Source organism: Pipistrellus kuhlii, unplaced genomic scaffold (genome assembly GCF_014108245.1).
Source record: "Pipistrellus kuhlii isolate mPipKuh1 unplaced genomic scaffold, mPipKuh1.p scaffold_m20_p_5, whole genome shotgun sequence".
Taxonomy (NCBI): Eukaryota; Metazoa; Chordata; class Mammalia; order Chiroptera; family Vespertilionidae; genus Pipistrellus; species Pipistrellus kuhlii.
This window is the reverse complement of record NW_023425551.1, coordinates 38,905,339-38,924,324: the sequence shown is the minus strand read 5'-3', so window position 1 is coordinate 38,924,324 and position 18,986 is coordinate 38,905,339. Positions and strand designations below refer to the sequence as shown.

General features: G+C 34.3%; 1 protein-coding gene and 1 pseudogene across 3 annotated transcripts in view; one reads left to right on the top strand and one right to left on the bottom strand.

Annotated features, from left to right (window-relative positions):
• The window catches only part of MMS22L (MMS22 like, DNA repair protein), a 97,354-nt gene that overhangs the window by 7,403 nt on the left and 70,965 nt on the right, over positions 1 to 18,986 (bottom strand). For all 3 annotated transcript variants that reach the window (XM_036415108.2, XM_045572693.1, XM_045572694.1), the window contains 6 exons: positions 15,990 to 16,141; positions 15,022 to 15,164; positions 12,292 to 12,451; positions 6,600 to 6,769; positions 3,549 to 3,757; positions 415 to 578 (listed from right to left, as the gene is read on the bottom strand). In XM_036415108.2, coding sequence (XP_036271001.1) covers positions 415 to 578; positions 3,549 to 3,757; positions 6,600 to 6,769; positions 12,292 to 12,451; positions 15,022 to 15,164; positions 15,990 to 16,141 — 998 coding nt within the window. The remainder of the gene's footprint in view (positions 1 to 414; positions 579 to 3,548; positions 3,758 to 6,599; positions 6,770 to 12,291; positions 12,452 to 15,021; positions 15,165 to 15,989; positions 16,142 to 18,986) is intronic.
• LOC118706268 lies at positions 12,847 to 12,934 on the top strand (annotated as a pseudogene).

The window sequence follows — 18,986 nt, the reverse complement described above, 5'->3', positions numbered from 1 at the left end:
ATCAAAGAATCCTTACTGGTCTACCCAAGAAGTTAGCCTAGATCTTCTAGCAGAAACCTGAATGGGAGAAAGTATGCTGACTTCTCACAATTTAATATTTAACAAGATATATTTAATAATTGGAGTCACATTAACAAATATTCTTTAAGAACTTAACAAGTCTAATCAGAGGAAGTAGCATTTAAGTAAATTATTTGCCTTGGGAAAAACTAAACTAAACTAGACTGGAACATGTCAATTTTAAACCATTTGTCATGTTCAACCTCAGTTATTGGCTGATGTTTGTTCTTTAGCCATAATAAATACAAACTGATATATAACATAAAAAATACAGTTTTAACTATCAATTTAACTGACAGGAACAATTACTTTCAAATTAACAGAAAAGTATAACAAACACAAACTCAAACTCACCTTGGGATTCACTGACCACCACCAAGCATTTTAAGACAACAGGGAGGAGTTGTTCAACATCAGAAACATCCATGTTAGTTTCTTTGAAGAGTTGAAGGATAAAAGCCAGAATGGATGCTAAACGTGGAGGAAGCAAGATCCGTTTACTCTCCAAGCAGAATTTCCTGAAAAGAAGTACAATTTTGTTTGTTCTTCTGTTCTGTTTCAATAGAGCAGAATCAAATGACATACACTTTATAGATATTGGCAAATTTTACCTCCCACAAATTAATAAAGCACAATTTCTAAAAAGTATGTATATCTTACCATACACAAATGTTAAGAAGCAATGATTACAAATTCTTTTGGTGTGCTACAAGGGCCAATGTTGAATATAGACATACACTAAATTTTAAGCAACCTGGCCTTAAAAATGAACTTAATTAAAATCCAAATAAAATTGTAATTGTTAATTTTTTTTCCTTTCTAATATAAGCCTGTACTCCTCTACCAGCTCTTTAATGATGCAACATTTATGCCAAATTTGCATAAATAAATCTCTCCTTACATCATTAAGGAATTTGGGAGGGATCTCCACTACCCCCAATTCAATAAGAAGACTGTCCTGGGAATTCGCTTCCAACTCTAGCTTTACCTCTTTCCTTCCTTTGGAAGTAAAATAATTAGAGAGGTAATTTAGGATTTAATATCTCCTCTCAAAGCAGGACACATTTTAGCAGTAGAATTCATCCAAGATCATCAAGGTAATTTTTCTGACTCATGTATACATCTCTACCTCTTAGAACAAGTTTTGGCTCCTAACAGGTGCTCAGTGTCCATTTGTTAGGTGAATAAATGAAAGCGGGATTGCTCAATTTCTAAAAAGTCTAGACAATATGAAAAAATTGTCAAATGCAGCAAAATCTAAGCTAGACATCTGTATATATTTGCAAAGCAATAATAATAATTTGCCAAAAGGAGGCATAGAAATCACTAAGAATTATAAATCCCATAGAACAGAAACTATCTCTCGATCATTTCTACTCCATATGTGGCTTCCAACAAATTTCACATATAAGAAGATTCATTCATTTTTTTTAGAACAAGGGTTTTGTCTTTTTTTGCTCACTGCTGAATTCCGAGTTCCTAAAAAAGACGTTTATATTGGGTACCTATATTGCACCAGGTACAAGTCTAAGGATAAGAATGTAAAGTGAAGTAAAATATGGTCTTTGAAAGCAAGAGGCTCGGTGTCCAGTGAACAAGCTGGACAAGAAAAAAAAGGCTATCATAAGATAGTGTGATAGGTGCTTTGAATAGTAAGTCCAGAATTCTCAGGAATACTGGGAAGTATAGGAGTAAAGAAGCATGCAATGGAAGAAGGTATAGGAGGAAATCTCTCTTTCTTTCCTGAGTACTTAAAAAAGAAAAAAAAGAAAAAGAAAAAAGAATTGTTATATTTTGGGTCATCAACTAGAAATCATGAGAAAAATGTTTTCACAGGCAAATACGAAAGTCAGCCAGGGTCTTTATCACTGGGCTTTTCAAACAGTTTTATGACCTTAAGGATTTAACTTCACTTCAGCACTTGTCATTGGGTTTTATACTAAAGTTACTTATACACGGTCTCACACACAGTGGTAGAGTACTACAACCATCTTGATGGGAATTCAGATACAAGACAAAATACGACAATTTTGAGAATTGAATCCTACAGAGCACATAACTTCAGAAGGGGAGAAACATCGTGGTACACTGACATATTAGGTGTAGGTCTCATAATGCCTATGTGGAATTTAGTCCAGAAGGATGGCATTTTAATGGAGAAAATGCTGTAACATAAAGAACTAAAAAGCACTTTGGAGAGGCAATAATAAACTAATCTCATTAGGGTTTATATAGGATGCCATGGAAAAGTTAGTGACATATCATGTATGAAGTTTATTCCATAGGCAAAGAAAAAAAAAGAGCAAATGAAGGTCTGGGGGCAGAAAAGTGTCATAATGGAACATTATTTCAGAAAAAGTAATCTGGCAGCACTATTTTGGCTGGGCTGAGAGAAAAGCCGAGATAGGGAAAGTAGTTAGGCACACATGTGTCAAACACAAGGCAAGCGGGCCAAATCAGTCCCGCCAGGCCTTGCAATGTGGCCCGCACCGCGCTGTCATCACTGCACTCCGCTGCGTTTCCATCACAATGACAGTTTATGACTGTTCAGTAAACCATTTGGCCCGCGATTTAGGCTGGATTTTAGATTTTGGCCCCTTCTCTGATTGAGTCCGACACCCCTAGGAGGTATAATGTGATAAGGAAAGAGAGATGTGAAAAGAAGGGAAGGGAAACAATCATTTGCCAGAGGATGGCAAAGGGGAGTGAACAAAACTATAAAACTTCCAAACTTGAGTAACAGAACACTAGGAACACACACACACAAAAAAATGGTTGGAAGAAAGAACAGATTTTAAACATCAAATTCTGTAATGAGGTGATGGATAATATCAGTTTATTAAAAATACGAGGTAATTTAAAAGAGAAAACAAATGTTAGACAAGAATATATAGCACCATAGCATCTTAACTTTAAAAACTGATTTCACATGAAGTTAAATACTACTGTATTGTATATAGTATAAAAGTTTCTCTGATAAAAAGTTTTATCTTTAGATAAAAACTAAAATAAATATCTACACCTTTAAGGCATATATTAGAAAATAATTATTCTGTAGAAAAAATAAGCACAAAGCTTGGTCTTATCCCAGCGGGTGTTGCTCAGTAGTTGAGCTTTGACCTATGAATCAGGAGGTCATGGTTTGATTCATGGTCAGGGCATATGCCCAGGTTGCGGGCTCCATCCCCAGTAAGGGGAATGCAGGAGGCAGCTGATCAATGATTCTTTCTCATCATTGATATTTCTTTCTTTTCCTCTCCTTTACTCTCTGAAATCAATAATATATATATATACTTTTTTTAAAAAAAAAAACATTGTCTGCATATGTAAAAATCATTTTAGTAAAATCTTAGATAATTCTTCTCAGAAAATTTTTTTTCTAAACTATTAGTGTTTTAAGGGAGGCCAAGAGTTTTGAAATACTTTGTTTCTTTTCAATAGATATTAATAAATTGTAAATACAGCTTATTTTTAATTTTTAGAGTTACCTTATGACTTGTACAATGCATTTCTTTAGAAATGGCATCAGTGCAAGAGTGGCCGAGTTTCTCAATGCCAACAAAACAGGATGTTGTCCAAGATCTAAAACATGTTGTGGCGAAGCTGGAAGAAACCGCCCAATATACTGCTCAATAACATTCCCCAGCAATTGATTCAAATAGGCATTTTGAGACTGACTGCACACGATACACATGCCCTACGGGAGGAAAAGACAACAAATAAACAAACAAAACAAATAAATATCAAAAGGTAAAAAAAAATCTAGGAACTTACTAATTTAGTCACTCACATTAATACTGGTCTGAATTTGTAACTTATCACAACCAACAAGGACTCCACCCACTATCAATAGATAATGTTTGTATGAAGTCCAGGGAGTTGCTAAGCTTGGTAATAACCCTGCTGTGGTATCTAACCACATACTTGTTTTGGGGCACAAATGAAGCAGGAGAGAAATGTAAGAGACAAAGGAAGCTTTGTTCTTCTCATCTTCAGAAAACTTGACCACCACACTCAACTGCATATATATTTACCAAGTTATAAAATGTATTTTAGGGCAGTTTTTAAAATGGAAGGTACTCATCATTTACAGTTATCTGAGTAAGGCAAAACTTATGTTAAAAATTTTCCATGTTAATAAAGGTGCTACATTTTTTTTTAATTAACAAAAGGAGAGAAATGCAGAAGATTATGTCTCAGAACGTCAATTTATTTCGAGGTTTTCATTTGTCAGTCACTGTACTATGTGATTTATATTCATTATTTAATTAACCACTGAGTTAGTATTACTGTAGGTCCAATTTTATAGCTGAAGAAACATAAGTTTAGGAGTTAAGAGCTTGATCAAGGTCATATGGAACTCGCAATGTCATACCACAGCCTGTTGACTTAATAATCCCTTCCCTTTATATAGATGTTAACAAAATACTTTCATATGGATTATATTATACAATAGTATTTGATAAATACAAACACAATTAAATCAATACCCTGGGAAACAATTTTTTTCTGTTAATATTTCTAAATATCCCTTATTACTAAGTATAATCACCAACACAATAAATTATGATCTAAAAATTCATTTATAATTTGGTATTTTGTGATTCACAATGTTTTTTCCCCCAGAGAAATAATTAGAAATGTTTTTGTCTACATTTTAGCTACAAGTATTTTCCCAATAAGAAATTTTGAAAGGTTATTTGTAATGAAAAATAGCCTAGAGCTGTTAAAACACTAGCAATTAAATAAACAATTAAAAAAAATAATGGGCACTCCCTACACCATTTCTTTAATGTTTTAAGGAAAAGCATATTAAATCAGAAGATGAAATAATAAATGGATACATTTTAGAAATTATGAAGGAAAGAGCTAGGTACCTTTAAGAAGTTAAAGTTATAGCTCCAAGTCATTTCTGTCAAATGGATAATTCAACAAATTTTTCAATTTACAACTATGGATGTTTATAAGAATTCTTATTCAAGATAAGAATTACAATTTTTGGTTTAAGGGAGCCACATGGAACAAGCACACCAGACTCTCCTGTGGTTTATTTTATTATTATTAAAATATATTTTATTGATTTTCCAGAGAAGAAGGGAGAGGGATAGAGAGCTAGAAACGTCGATGAGAGAGAAACATCGACCAGCTGCCTCCTGCACACCCTCTACCGGGGATGTGCCCGCAACCAATGTACATGCCCTTGACCGAAATACAACCTGGGACCTTTCAGTCTGCAGGCCGACACTCTATCCACTGAGCCAAACTGGTTTCTGCTCTCCTGTGATTTATAACTCCCTTGTCCGCATCTTCCCCTCAGGACTGGCAGTGGTTTATCTTGCTAGCAGACACCCTAAACTTTGCTTTAAATGTTATTTTGAATACAAAATTAAAGAGTCAACTGAAAATGTCTTAGAAATAATAATCTGTTTAGAAAACCATCTGTGAAAGAGGCTGCTTATTACCTAATCAAAATCTATTCTGCCTCACCTTCCCTTGCTAGAGCCCAAATTAAGAAGCACTTACCTTTATTATCAGACACTAACTAATAACAAAGTACAGCCTAGTCCTTTCTCCTGCATTATACATCAATATTTCCAAGTGCCTGCTAAACATCATGACCTCCTAGATAGTCCCAGCATCAAATTGATGCTGTTCAAAAAGTCTCACCTTCATCCCCAGAATATCCCATTTCAATAGCACCACCACCTGCATAAGCAGCCACTATAGAATCTAGAAAGTATTCTATTTTTTCTGTTGCTCCATAATACTTACTTCGCAAGTCTTTCTGACTGGAGTTCCTAAATGTTTCTGAAATTTACTGAATGCTATACCCAGTGCCTTAGTTCAAAACCTTCAGATAATGTACTTCTTACTGCCTTCCCAAGTCTCCATTTTAAACTCTGCACCAACTACCTTGGATACTGTCACCAGAATCACCATTCTAAAATGTAAATATATGTCACTCCCACTTCTCTACTCAAAATCCACCAATAGTCCCCATGTAAAAGAAAAAGTCCAAACTTCTTAACTTAGATAAACCCCCATTATGTGGCTCCTCCTATGAGTGTCCAGCCACCACAGAATTATTTGCTTTTCCCCAGTATGTCCCATTTCTCACAAAAACCATGCCCTTCCCATGCTGTTCCCTCTGACAAAAGTAGAACTTCAACTCCTACCCACTCTGCACTTTGACAAACAGTATCTGTACAGTGTCTTCTCTCTCACTTCTCCTATCCCAGTCTGGGTGACAGACAAAGGAGGAGGCCCCTCAGAAAAATATGGAGCACATTATTATAAGTGTCTATGGTAATTAGCATTCTCCTGAACTCTAAGCTTTTCAAGGGTGGAAATTTTGTCTTTTACATCTTTGTTTTTAGAGCCAAACACAAAAGGAATTAAAATCATGCTAAATGGAAGTGCCCATGTACACCCATACATTGAAATGGCAATGTAGGTTTCAAATGTGCAGTTAGTAAGCTGCTTTAAAACAAAGTTTATTTATTTATTTTTTAACTTTGAAGCAGCCACAGTTACTATACCTGGAGATACAAAGGCAGGCTCTTTTGAATTGCAGTCAACAGAGGTGCAGGCAGCTCCTTCTCTTGCAATAACACTGAGTGTGGCAGCAGTAAACAGTCTATGATCCGGAACAGTAATTTTTGGGCTTCAGAGGTAGCAAAGATCTGTGCCCAGGATTTAACAAGAATTCCTAACAGAGAAGAGCAGTAACAGCAGCTATGGTTATCTTCCAATGAGAAAATTTTGTCGTTCCTCTAAAAATTGATATTTAAAACATACATGAGCAAATTAAAGTACACACTAGGAAGAAACATTTAGTGTGAGTCAAAAAACCTTGTCAAGTCATGTATTTCATATTTCACTAAAAAGACAAATTTCTCTAGGAAAACATAGATTTCCTGAGCAACTGATATTTAATATACACATGCACACACATACACATAAACACATACATACACATTACATAAAATGTGATTTGGTTACTAGTATACATTATGTGCATTCATAACTTGAATGTTGCAATTAGTAAGATTTATCTTTGCTTTGGCTACTAGGAAACTCAGAGGCAAATACAATCCAACTTCAAGAACACTGTGAGATCATACACTATGTTTTCATGTGCATACTTATTTGTCCCTGAGCTTCATCATGCACTCCACATTTATTTCTATCATACCCTTATTTCTTTGTATTTTTCACTAGAGGCATGGTGCCTGAAATTTGTGAACTCAGGGGTGGGCATGGTTCCCTCAGCCCGCCTTGCTCCTTGCCAGCAGTCAGACATCCTTAGCACTTCACAGAGTCGGGAGAGGCTCCGCGCTCACTAGTCGTGTCCCCGGCTTCTGGCTAAGCAGTACTCTTCCCCACCCCCTTCCTCGTGGGAGTGCACTGTTGCTCTGTTGTTTGGTGGATTTGCATATTAGCCTTTTATTATATAGGATCTTACAATTTTGTACACTGACTCAACCCAGTTTGCAATAAGAGGTATAATTAAATAGTTAAAATAGGAAAAAATGATTAGTTGTAACACCTTGAAGAAATTATTTAACCTCCTTGAACTTGTTTTTATTAACTTTCAATCGTTTAATATAAACAAATAGTGAGTTTAAATTTTAATTTTGAAAGAAGAGAAACAGAGTTCTTTACTACCAGAAATATATTATGGGTTTTGTAATACTGGGAGTCTGTAAATTGCTACATTTGAAGATAGTAAAGCTTAACAAATGAGTAGCCTTTGTTTAATAAAGTAATTAAAAGCAGATTTACAATTCCCATTAGAGTGTATTATTGCTATTGAGGTCTCCCTTTACTGAAAAACAAAAAAACAAAACAAAACATTTAAAAGATCACTAAGTGCTAATCTAAATGGCGGAGTGGTATATGTACTGCAGAAGCTTTTATATTTTATCTTATCTTATAAAGCAAAAAGGTGATAAAATTCAAACAAAAAGTTTAAAATTGAACCTCTGAAGGAATACAAAAATATGCATATAGCAGAGTATAATGACATTAAAAAAACAAAACCCTAACCAATAATCACTTCTAAGAACAACAAACAGCAACATTAATCTTCTGTTGTAAAAGGAAATGCAATAATCAATCATAAAGAAACACAATGCTCACTTAGCAATATTTTAAATAACGCTGGCTGCTCCTCATTTTTCCAATAGGTGGAAAACTTGAGAATGACAGCAATGTAAGAAGAACTAACATTCTAACGAACATTAATATGCCAGTAAGAGAAACTGCCATCATCACCGACATTTCAAATGATTCATATCACTCTTAGGTGTCACCCAGGTATTAACTTATAAAGAGCAAGGACCTTCCAACCAAAACTGCATCATCGAAACTCATATTTCATCTTCTGCGATGGTTACAATGCCTTCTGAAGACCTTTTAAGTTTTATGATTTCACTGAAGGCAGAGGTGACACATTTGCTTTTCTGCTGTCATAGACCCCCTATTTATTTTTTTATGTTTCAGCAGAGAACATTTCAGTGCATGTGGTAGTAAAAATGTTAAAAGAGAAATATCTTAAGTAAAAAAGTTTGGGGAAAGTTTAAATACACAATTAGCTTTGTAAAACAAAAACAACCAAACCAAAAAACCAAATCCACAAGTCATTTTCCTGGCTATAGAAATATTACTTATTTATTGATGAAGGGGAAAATACAGATAAGTTGTGAGAAACATACTCCCACAATTGAAAAAGTGCTGCACTATAAGAGTTCTTATTTACTTGTTTTCTGCTGTATGCATGTATTATGCCTTAAAAAAAAAAGTTAAGTGGGGTCATTACAATATATATTATTTTTAAATGTAAAGTTAGAAAGTAACTTTGCTCATTAAGGAACATTAAAAAAATGCATTGTGTGAAAAAAGAGATAGAGGAAAACATAAATAAATGGGAGAATATACAATGTTCATGAATTAGTAGAATCAACATCACTAAAATGTCCATACTACCCAAAGCAATATATAGATTCAATGCAATCCTCATTAAGATATCAAAGGATTATTTCAGACCTAGAACAAACTCTCCAAAAATTCATATGGAATAAAAAAAGACCCCGAATAGTTGCAGCAATCCTGAGAAAGAACAAAGGAGGGATCACAATACCAGATATCAAGCTGAATTACAAAGCCACTGTTCTCAAAACTGCCTTTGGATCAATGGAACAGGACAGAGAATCCAGAAATTGACCCAAGCCATTATGCTCAATTAATATTTGACAAAGGAGGCAAGAGCATGCTATTTATGATAGCTAAGATTTGGAAAAAACTTAAGTGCCCACCAGCAGATGAATGGATTAAAAAACTGTGGTACATCTGCACAATGGAATACTACACTGCTGTAAAAAAAGGAACTCTTACCATTTGCAACAGCATGGATAGACATAGGGAGCATCATGCTAAACGAAATAAACCAGTCAGAGAAAGATAAATATTACATGCTCTCACTCACTAGTGGAATATAATGAACATAAACTGATGAACAAATATAGAGCCAGAGGGGGGAAAAATCTTAGAATACAATAGAAGTAATTCTGTTATTTGCAGATTTTTAATATTTTTGACAACTTTTGTGATATTATCCTATGCTAGTACAGTTTGGGTAGTATTATATTTAAAATCTTTTTTTCTTAAAATATTAATATTTGTTTAATATAACATATTTAAAATCATTTTTCTTAAAATATTAATGTGTATTGCATGTAAATGGCTAATTATTTTGTATCTACAATATGGTAATCAATTTGTTTTGTGTATTTAAAAAAATAAAAATAAAATGACAAAAAGATGCATTGTGTCCTATTGGCTAGGTTTATAAAATTATTAAATTCCAGAAACATTTATTTAGTATATATTTCATCTCCTACATTGCAAAAACTCTTTAACTGATGCATCCCCAGTTCCCATACACATACACACACACACACAAATACACACAGAGTAAATGCTCTTTATTTGTTCAAAATACAACATGATGACGGGAATAAAAAGTTCAAAAATATGACCAACACCATAAGTTTAAAATTTAGTGGAGCCATGCTTAGTATACAAATAAATGTCAAACTTTGAAAAAATGCCATAAGATCAGGACAGATGAAGCACAGTGGCGAGATCAGGACTCCTGGGGGTGCAGGAAAGTTGGTACTCTTGGGCTGGGCTTGGAAGGGACAGGGGAAGAATTTCAATTAGAAAGACAAAAGTGGAAGAATTACCAAAGAAAGAAGGATGATCAAAAGGAAAGGCCTGGATAGAGCAAAGTAAAAAAAATATAAAGTATCCAATATAATAAAACTCTAATATGCAAATCGAACAAATGGCAGAATGACTGGTCGCTATGAAACACGCTGACCACCAGGCGCAGATGCTCAATGCAGGAGCTGCCCCTGGTGGTCAGTGTGCTCCCACAGGGGGAACGCTGCTCAGCCAGAAGCTGGGCTCATAGCCACTGAGTGCAGCAGTGGTGGTGGGAGCCTCTCCTAACTCCGCTGTAGGTGAGTGGTAAGGAACTACGGTCCCGGACTGCGAGAGCCCTGGACTGCAAAAGAGATGTTTCTCTGCCAGCTGGCAGGCAGATATCCCCCGAGCGGTCCCAGACTGCCAGAGGGCACATGTCAGGCTGAGGGCATACCCTCACTCCAAGTGCACAAATTTTGTGCACTGGGCACAAAAAGATATAAAGAGGAGGAAAGTTGAAAATATTACTTATTGATCAATTCTTCTTTAAAAAAAAAAAAATCACTGAGTTACAATGAAGACCTCAGATGCCTTAATCTGAAGTGTGATTTCATCAAAAGTTTGCACCTTGCAAGTGAATGGCAGTAGTATTCCCAGCTAGGAACTGGCAATGTAAAGCACAATATTTCAGTGATTCACTCCCTTTCTCTCAAGAGGATATTTCATCCCAGTCCAGACAGGTTTAAACTTTCTATTTCTCCATTTTCTTCTAAACACTTTAAGACAATAAGTTATCTGTCCCTAACATCTAATAAATTAAATGGGCAATATTGTAGCAGTATATTCTATTCCCTTCTATGAGATCTATACAAAAGAAAAGAATACAAATCAGTCCACAAATAAATTAAAAACAATCTTGTAACAAAACAAACAAGGCCCTCATTTCTTAGTCAGGAGACTTTTGCTGTGGGTCTACATATCACCAATCCAAAAATGATTTTGCAGTTCCTGGTTAAGTCTATTATATATTTCATAAACATAAAGATATACCTGGAAATCATATTAGCTTAGAAGACTAATAAAGTATAAGCCTAAATGCTAAAACACTTATTAATATACATTCTACTATGTTAAGTTTATGATAAATTCTCACATTTTTCTCTGAAATTAAGATGCCTGAATTGCTACTACAGCTTTCACTACATTCTAAGACATCCATATTTACACATTTCAAATTTTCCTTTATATTTTACAACAAATATAAAAGGTTTCAGACAGCCCAAATCAGTTTTATTCATATGTCTACAAGATCAAAGGGAACAGATATAAAGTTTTGGCCACAGAGAAATAAGAAAAATAAAACACCTTCAATTCTGCATAAAAACTTCTGAGGAAATCCTTCTCATTTCTCTTTATCCAGTTTCTATTTTTGGTTAGCAACATGACTTTAGAGAACAACGGTATTCAAATTAGTGACTTCTTAAAGAAGGATGCACTTTGTTATTAGAGAACAGGCACAGAATAAGATTTCTTTTTGAAAGAAGAAAACATAATGTTGGGAGAAACAAGGTTTGAAGCATAAATATCTTCAGTGCTGTAATAAATTCTTTCCTGACCTCCTTCATAGAGAGCAAACCATAAAAATAAAAGGAAGTGATGGTTTTCTGATATTTCAAATCTTAACAAAGCATAGGTAAGTACTAAAAAGAAAGTCCATTTTAGTTATCTAGGTATTCACAATGTATGGATTCATAACAGACTACTGATGGCAATTGGTGTTGGCATATTTTCTGTATTGATCATAATTAATTTTAATATTAACACAAGCATAACAAGAAAAGTTCTGAAGGAAGGTGGGGCAAGACAGAGATACACTTGAAAGCCAACATGAATTATTTTGTCTTTCAGATTATTCTTATGATTGTAAGGAGAACAGTGATTTAGCTACTATATTGATATATTCCTATCCATCATGAAAAAGACTCAACCTCACGAAGTTTTAATAATGTCAGAAATACATACCCATCATCCTATACGTCAGTTGCAGCCCTGCACTTGAAATTTTTTTCCCCAAATAAGGTTTTATATATTTTAATATTTCACCAAGGTATTCTAAGGACTTTTTGACCATGGCAGATTTATCAGAATGTTTCTGCAGATTCCTGTAAGTTATACCAACAGCCTATAAATAAGAAAAACATGATTTAGCTTTCCAAGTTTTATAAAGTATAGACTTTTAAAAATAAAGGTAATTTTTCTCTCTAGACACATACCTTATATTTAAGCCTTCATCCTTAACTTTTCAACAAATGTTCACAGAAATTAAAATGCAATTAAGAATTGCCTTTTTATAATTAAAATACAGGTTAAAGCGAAAAACAACACAATTCACAGATAATTACTCATTAATCTGACTCAGCAAAATATTAGTAAAAAGAAGTAAAAGAAGCTTATAACCAAAATCACAGAGACTTCCAAATATCCTAGCATAAAACTGGGACTTCAAAATCCCCAAATTCATACAAAGATCATCTAGGGTCAGGTTATCAAACTTTTACAAGACTTCTATAAAATTCAGTCGCTTCTCGGCCTTTTGGCTAAGATCAAGTGTAGTATCTACAAAGTTCAGCTTTGAGATTATGAATTGACACTCCTCCCACCCCCTAAAAAAATGTGCGTATGAGCCATTAGATGCCAGCTTAGCTTTCTCAGAGGAAAAAAGGATGAGGTACAAAGAGTAGAGATGGAAAAACAGGAGATGGAAGAGAGAAAATATAAGATGAGACAGTAAGAATGGTGAAGTGGGGAGAAGAGGAAATCAAAGAATAAACTGAGGAAGGGTGAAAATAAGCACAAAAAGAATGGAAGTCAAAAAAGTCTAGCTAGAGATAGGTTAGAAGGTTTGAGTACTAACGTTTTCAAACTATTTTTGGGGACTTATGGTGGAATTCAATTACCTGAATTAGACACAACCGTACTGATGTATACAATTAGGTGATTTTTCTACTGCAGTTTCAGCAGATAAGACAGAGAGAAAGTGAGTGTTTGCAGATATGACCAAAGACAAGGGTAGATGATTCTGTGGGTATTGGTAAGGGTAGTTGAAGTGAGACCTCAGAGATACAGTCTAGGTGGATAGGTAATCAAGTGACACCTTAAGAAGATGTTGCACTTGGAGAAAAGAGAGTGGAAAGTCATGATGATGTCACGCAGAGATCAGGAGAGACAGGTGGTTAAAGTCAAAGAGCTTTCAGACGCTCCCAGAATCCACTCTATAGTTATTAATTTTCCTGAAAAGTCATTTAATCAAATTAGGCCTACTTAAAAATGTATAAAGCCTTCACACTGTTTGTGGCATAAAATTCAAACTACTTATACCAAGAGGCTCTGAATTCTTAATCTACTGATTGATCTATCAACTAATTAGCACTTAGCATATACTGTACTGTCTTATTATTTTAAACTTTGTGTATATTCCATATTTTCAGACAAGTCCTTTAAGATCAGGGACTACTTCTTTTTGTTCTTCAAATCCCTAAGTAATCCTAACATAGTATATACTATCTATCCAGCATTTAGCACACAACTATTATTTACTGGTTGCCAAGAGAATAATTAATGTGGACTGGATTAAATTAAAAGAGCTTTTCAGTGGAATGCATGTCTTCTACCTCCCTTTCTGGTCCAGGACGATTACCAGCACATTTAATTAATTACAGGTTGAGATCCAATCAACCATCAAATAAAAGAACAAAAATGTGTATTTTATTTTAAATATATTTTTATTGCTTTCAGAGAAGAAAGAGGGAGAGAGAGAGAAACTTCTGCACGCCCTTTATGGGAATCAAGCCTGCATGTGCCCGAACCAGAAATCGAACAGTGATCTCAACCACTGAGCCACACGAACTAGGCAAAAATGTGTATTTTATATCTGCAGGTACTATTATTAGGTATTTTTAGGATTTATATGGCATTGCTAATTATCATAAAACTGTACTTTAACTTAATGAAAACCAACGGAAGATTTCTCATTTGAAAAAAAAGCTTATGGGTTTTAATTGTTTGCATTGCAGTCAAAACCAATCTCTTTCTGGGAAAATAAACCAACTTTTACTATGAATAGCTTAGAGAAACATAAATCCAAACACATTAATTACCTCAATTAGGCAATAAAGCAAATACTATCACATAGATTCCTACAAAATTAATATTTGAAAATAAAATGTTGACTAAAACTATTTTTTATGGAGACAGAATAGATTAAATAGATTAAATTTTAAAGCCCCAATCACACTATCACATGAAGTAGGGTGCTGCCTATGCTGAAGAGATTAAAATTTTTTACTCTAAAATGTACACTGTTTATTACATGATAGTAAACAGTAAGTTAGAAGTATTATGAAACATATACAAGAAAATTTAGTTCCCAAGTATCGAAAGAATATTGTTATCTAACAATCCAACAATAAGATATTCCTACAATTTAGGTTAGCTTTAGTGTAAGGTATAAGGCTTATATGTAGCATTCTTTCCTCCTATATTTCATTAAATGTAATTCTTCTGCCTTTAAGAGTGAATTGTACTATATCTTAGATCCATATTTTTACTTATCCAGAATTTCATAATATTGGGCACCCAATAATATGATTCAATTTACAAGATTTCCTTTTATAGAAGAACAGTATAAATACTTCAAGGTGTTTGGAAATATGACTGTATCTGATCTAGACAATTATATTAACTGAAAAATACCTCAAGGAATTGAATTAGTGCTCTTTTAGGGTCTTCTGGGGTGGGTAAACATTCAACATGAGCCTCTGAGAAAATATTCTTTACTTCTGAGAGTTTAAACAGCAACCTTGTCAGTTCAGACAACTGTTCCATGTACTCTTTTTCTGTTAAAATAAAGTAACGATATTTATGTAATGTTTACTATATAAATTTATATTTTATATATGTATAAAAGCAGGAAATGTAGTATTCTTAATTTATGACATGCTTTCCTTTAAATTCAAATTTCCACATAATTAAAAACTTCAAATTTTTTGTCACTAAGGAAAGGTTTTATTTAAAAAACAAACATGTACTTATTTGAACAACACAGCCCTAAAGAAGTTATTCATGTAAAGTCAACTAATGTAATAACATATCAAAGAAAGTCTGAGGCATTTTTCAGTCTACACTTTGTGCAATTTATAAATGGCCATAAAGAACAGCTTTAGGAAAAGGCATGCCCTCCAGGCAACCAGAACTGCATAAAAATATATTTAAAAAAAAGGCACAAATATCACTCGATGACAAAATATAAAGCAAAAGCAAAGCAAAATATCTACTACAATGGGAGAAAATTATCATAATTGGATATTTTTCTTTTTAGGGTTTTCACTGTGTGATATCTGGTTATTTACTTCATATTTCCACTTTTTTTGTGATCAGTTTCTTCAAGGTAAAAGATGGTTGTCACCGAAGATCAAGTTTTTTGTTTTTGTATTTTTGGCTTCCAAGGAAATAAGTTCTTTTATCTTTACAGGAGAGAAATTATCATATATAGTAACAGGAAAATATCAGGAAAACAGAAATGGGCTACAAAAGGAAGTAAATTTTTGTTTATATTCATAGTTAATTACAATATTTTTCTTATTTTTTCTCTTAATTTATGGAAAACAGAAAATTTTAAATATATTTAGCTAACTAGAAAGCACAACACCTGCAATACTTACCAACTGCCTGTTCCAGATTTATATCAATTAATAAATCATCAGGTAAGCTGAGGCTTTTTACATACATTTGCAAAATGCAACGGATCCATGATCTTATAGTTAAGGCTTGAAAAGATACACAGCCTGAATAAGAAAGTGCTTCACATAACATGCTGAAAGATAAATTGATAAATATTAAAAACAAAAATAAAACCTGGCATCATTACTTTCCTGGAGTATAAGAGATTAGAAATAAAAAAAATAAAAAAATTCGAACATTCCTCACTTGTTGGCCTCATAGACAAATTTAACTAATGTAGACATACACTGCTGAAAATGTACACTACAGATACACACAGTAAGACATTATAGATAAATACGGGGTTGAACAAAAAGATGTTTCCAGTGTCCTTATAGAAAATAATACAGTCCTACACCTAATATGCTGTGTCTAGTCGTCCAGTCATCTGCTCAACTAATCAAAGTGTAATATGCTAACGATATGCTAAGGCTGCTCAACCACTTGCTATGATGTGCACTGACCACAAAGGGGGCAGACGCTCCAACTGGTAGGTTAGCTTGCTGCTGGAGTCCAGTCAATCGGGAATGAGACAGGCCAGACATACCCTGGAGCCCTCTCACGGACTGATAGTGCACTGGTGAGGTCCCTCAGCCTGGTCTGTGCCCTCTTGAAATCCCAGATCCCCTTGGGTGATGTCAGAGAGCCAGTTTCAGCCCGATCTTACAGGCCAGGCTGAGGGACCCCACTGGTGCAGGAATTCATGCACAGGCCTCTAGTAAATAATAAGCAACCCTAATAAAAGAGAAACATGCAAATTGACTGTCCTTCGGCTACACCCACCAGCCAATCAGAGCGAGCATGCAAATTAACCCAGCAAAGGTGGCAGTTAATTTGCATACACAGGCCTAGAGTGAAGACTGAAGACAGCATAGAAGGAAACCAAACACTGCAGAAGGGAGTGAGCCAAGGCAGTGGAGATGGGAACAGAACCCACCTTGGCAGGCCTTGCTCCTTTCTTTGCTTCACTCCGTCTGCAGGAAGCCCCATTCTTACAAGAATCTTCCTGCAATGGGCTTCTAGTACAAGAATAAATTCTATGTTTGGCATACTCACAACTGCAAACATACTTTTGCCCACCTTGTACTTTTGATTTCATTTGTAATGTTCTTATTTAATTTTCTTTTTCCCATTTATGGCTATGTGTAGGGTTTTTGCCAAGTAAAAGAGGTAAAAAAGAATATAATTAAAGGGGGAAAGCAAGGAAGGTGCTGATAACTAACTAGATGAGAGAATAATGAAGGAAATGCCAAGTAGACAAAATAAACAGTAGAGTAAATAAATAGAAAAGAAATCATGCCTACATCTGTAAGAAAAAAGTTAAAAATAAAATGTTTTCTGTGTGAGTGTATATATAGATCAATCCCCTTCCTGTCCCTTCCTTTCTTGCTCCCCCACCACAGAGGCTGTCATTATTAAATAATCCCAAAATAAGATCTGATTTTTTTTAAAAAATTCTTTCTACAAAGCCTAAAGCCTGGCTGATTTGATTTCTAATCATTTTATAAGTGGGCATAGAAAGGGTAAGGATGATCTTAAGCTTACTATAAAGTGTTATGTGAAGTCAGAAAATTTAAAAATACTTATACATAATAATTCCAAAAACACTGCTTTAAAATACTTTGACCCTGGCTGGTTTGGTTCAGTGGGTAGAGCATTGGCATGCAGATGGAATAGTCCCAGGTTCGATTCCAGTCAAGGGCACATGCCTGAGTTTTGGGCTCAATCCCCAGTAGGGGACATGAAAGAGGTACCCAATCAATGATTCTCTCTCATCTTTAATATTTCTATCTCTCTCTCTCCCCTCTTCCTTCATCTCTGAAATCAATAAAAATATATTAAAAAAAAACTTTCAATACAAGTTGTCATAAAAAGAGTATATAATACAGAAGAACTCAGGTTGGTCACTTATTATCTGTACAACCTTTCCAAAGCTATTTAACATCTATCTTTGTACTTCAATTTTTTAAACTGTTACTAATACACTATTATTTTAAAACTAAAATAATTTCAGCCAATGTGTTAAATAAATAAATGTTTGTTGTTGTTATAGAATTCTCAAGTTAAAAGTAATTCAATTGAAGCTGACCTCCATTATTTGACAACTGAAAGCCAATGAGAAATGACTTCATGAGAATATCTACCAATGAATCACTCATTTTCACTGACTGGTCTCTTAGGTTATTTTATTTTTCATCATATTAATATTCTTATTTAAGTCTTCCTAATTATACTATTTCTATTTTAACCTTACTTATTGTATATTTTTTCTTACTGGGGTTCCTTAGATTTCTTATGCAATGTGGCAGGAGATACTTATGGATAAGGAAACCAATGTTCATGGTGCAAATGTGTCTTGTTAATCATCGTCCAAGTTAAGAGTCAAATCTTTGAAATCTAGTTGTCAAAAGGAAAGCTATTATTATTGGGTCGGCAACTAAGTAATTGAGGGTTTCACACATATATGGCTTCAGTTGAATTTTTAGGTTTGCAGACGTAGTACAAATGTAAAACACATTTTGTTATTTGATAGTTGGCTATTCAGCTGTTAATCAGTAAAAAAAGTTTTTTGATCTGTTTTGTAGTTTTCGTTTGGCGTTCGTTGAAAAATGGAAAATCAAAAGGAACATTTTCATCATATTTTGCTTTTTTATTTCCACAAAGGGAAAAACGCATTGCAAGTTCATAAAAAGTTATGTGCTGTTTATGGTGACGAAGCCTTAAAAGAACGGCAGTGTCAAAATTGGTTTGCCAAATTTCGTTCTGGTAATTTTTCACTCAAAGATGAAAAACGCTCTGGTCGTCCAGTTGAAGTTGATGACGCCCTAATCAAAGCAATAATCAATTCGGACTGTCACAGTACAACACGTGAGATTGCAGAGAAGCTTCATGTATCACATACATGCATTGAAAATCACTTAAAACAACTTGGCTATGTT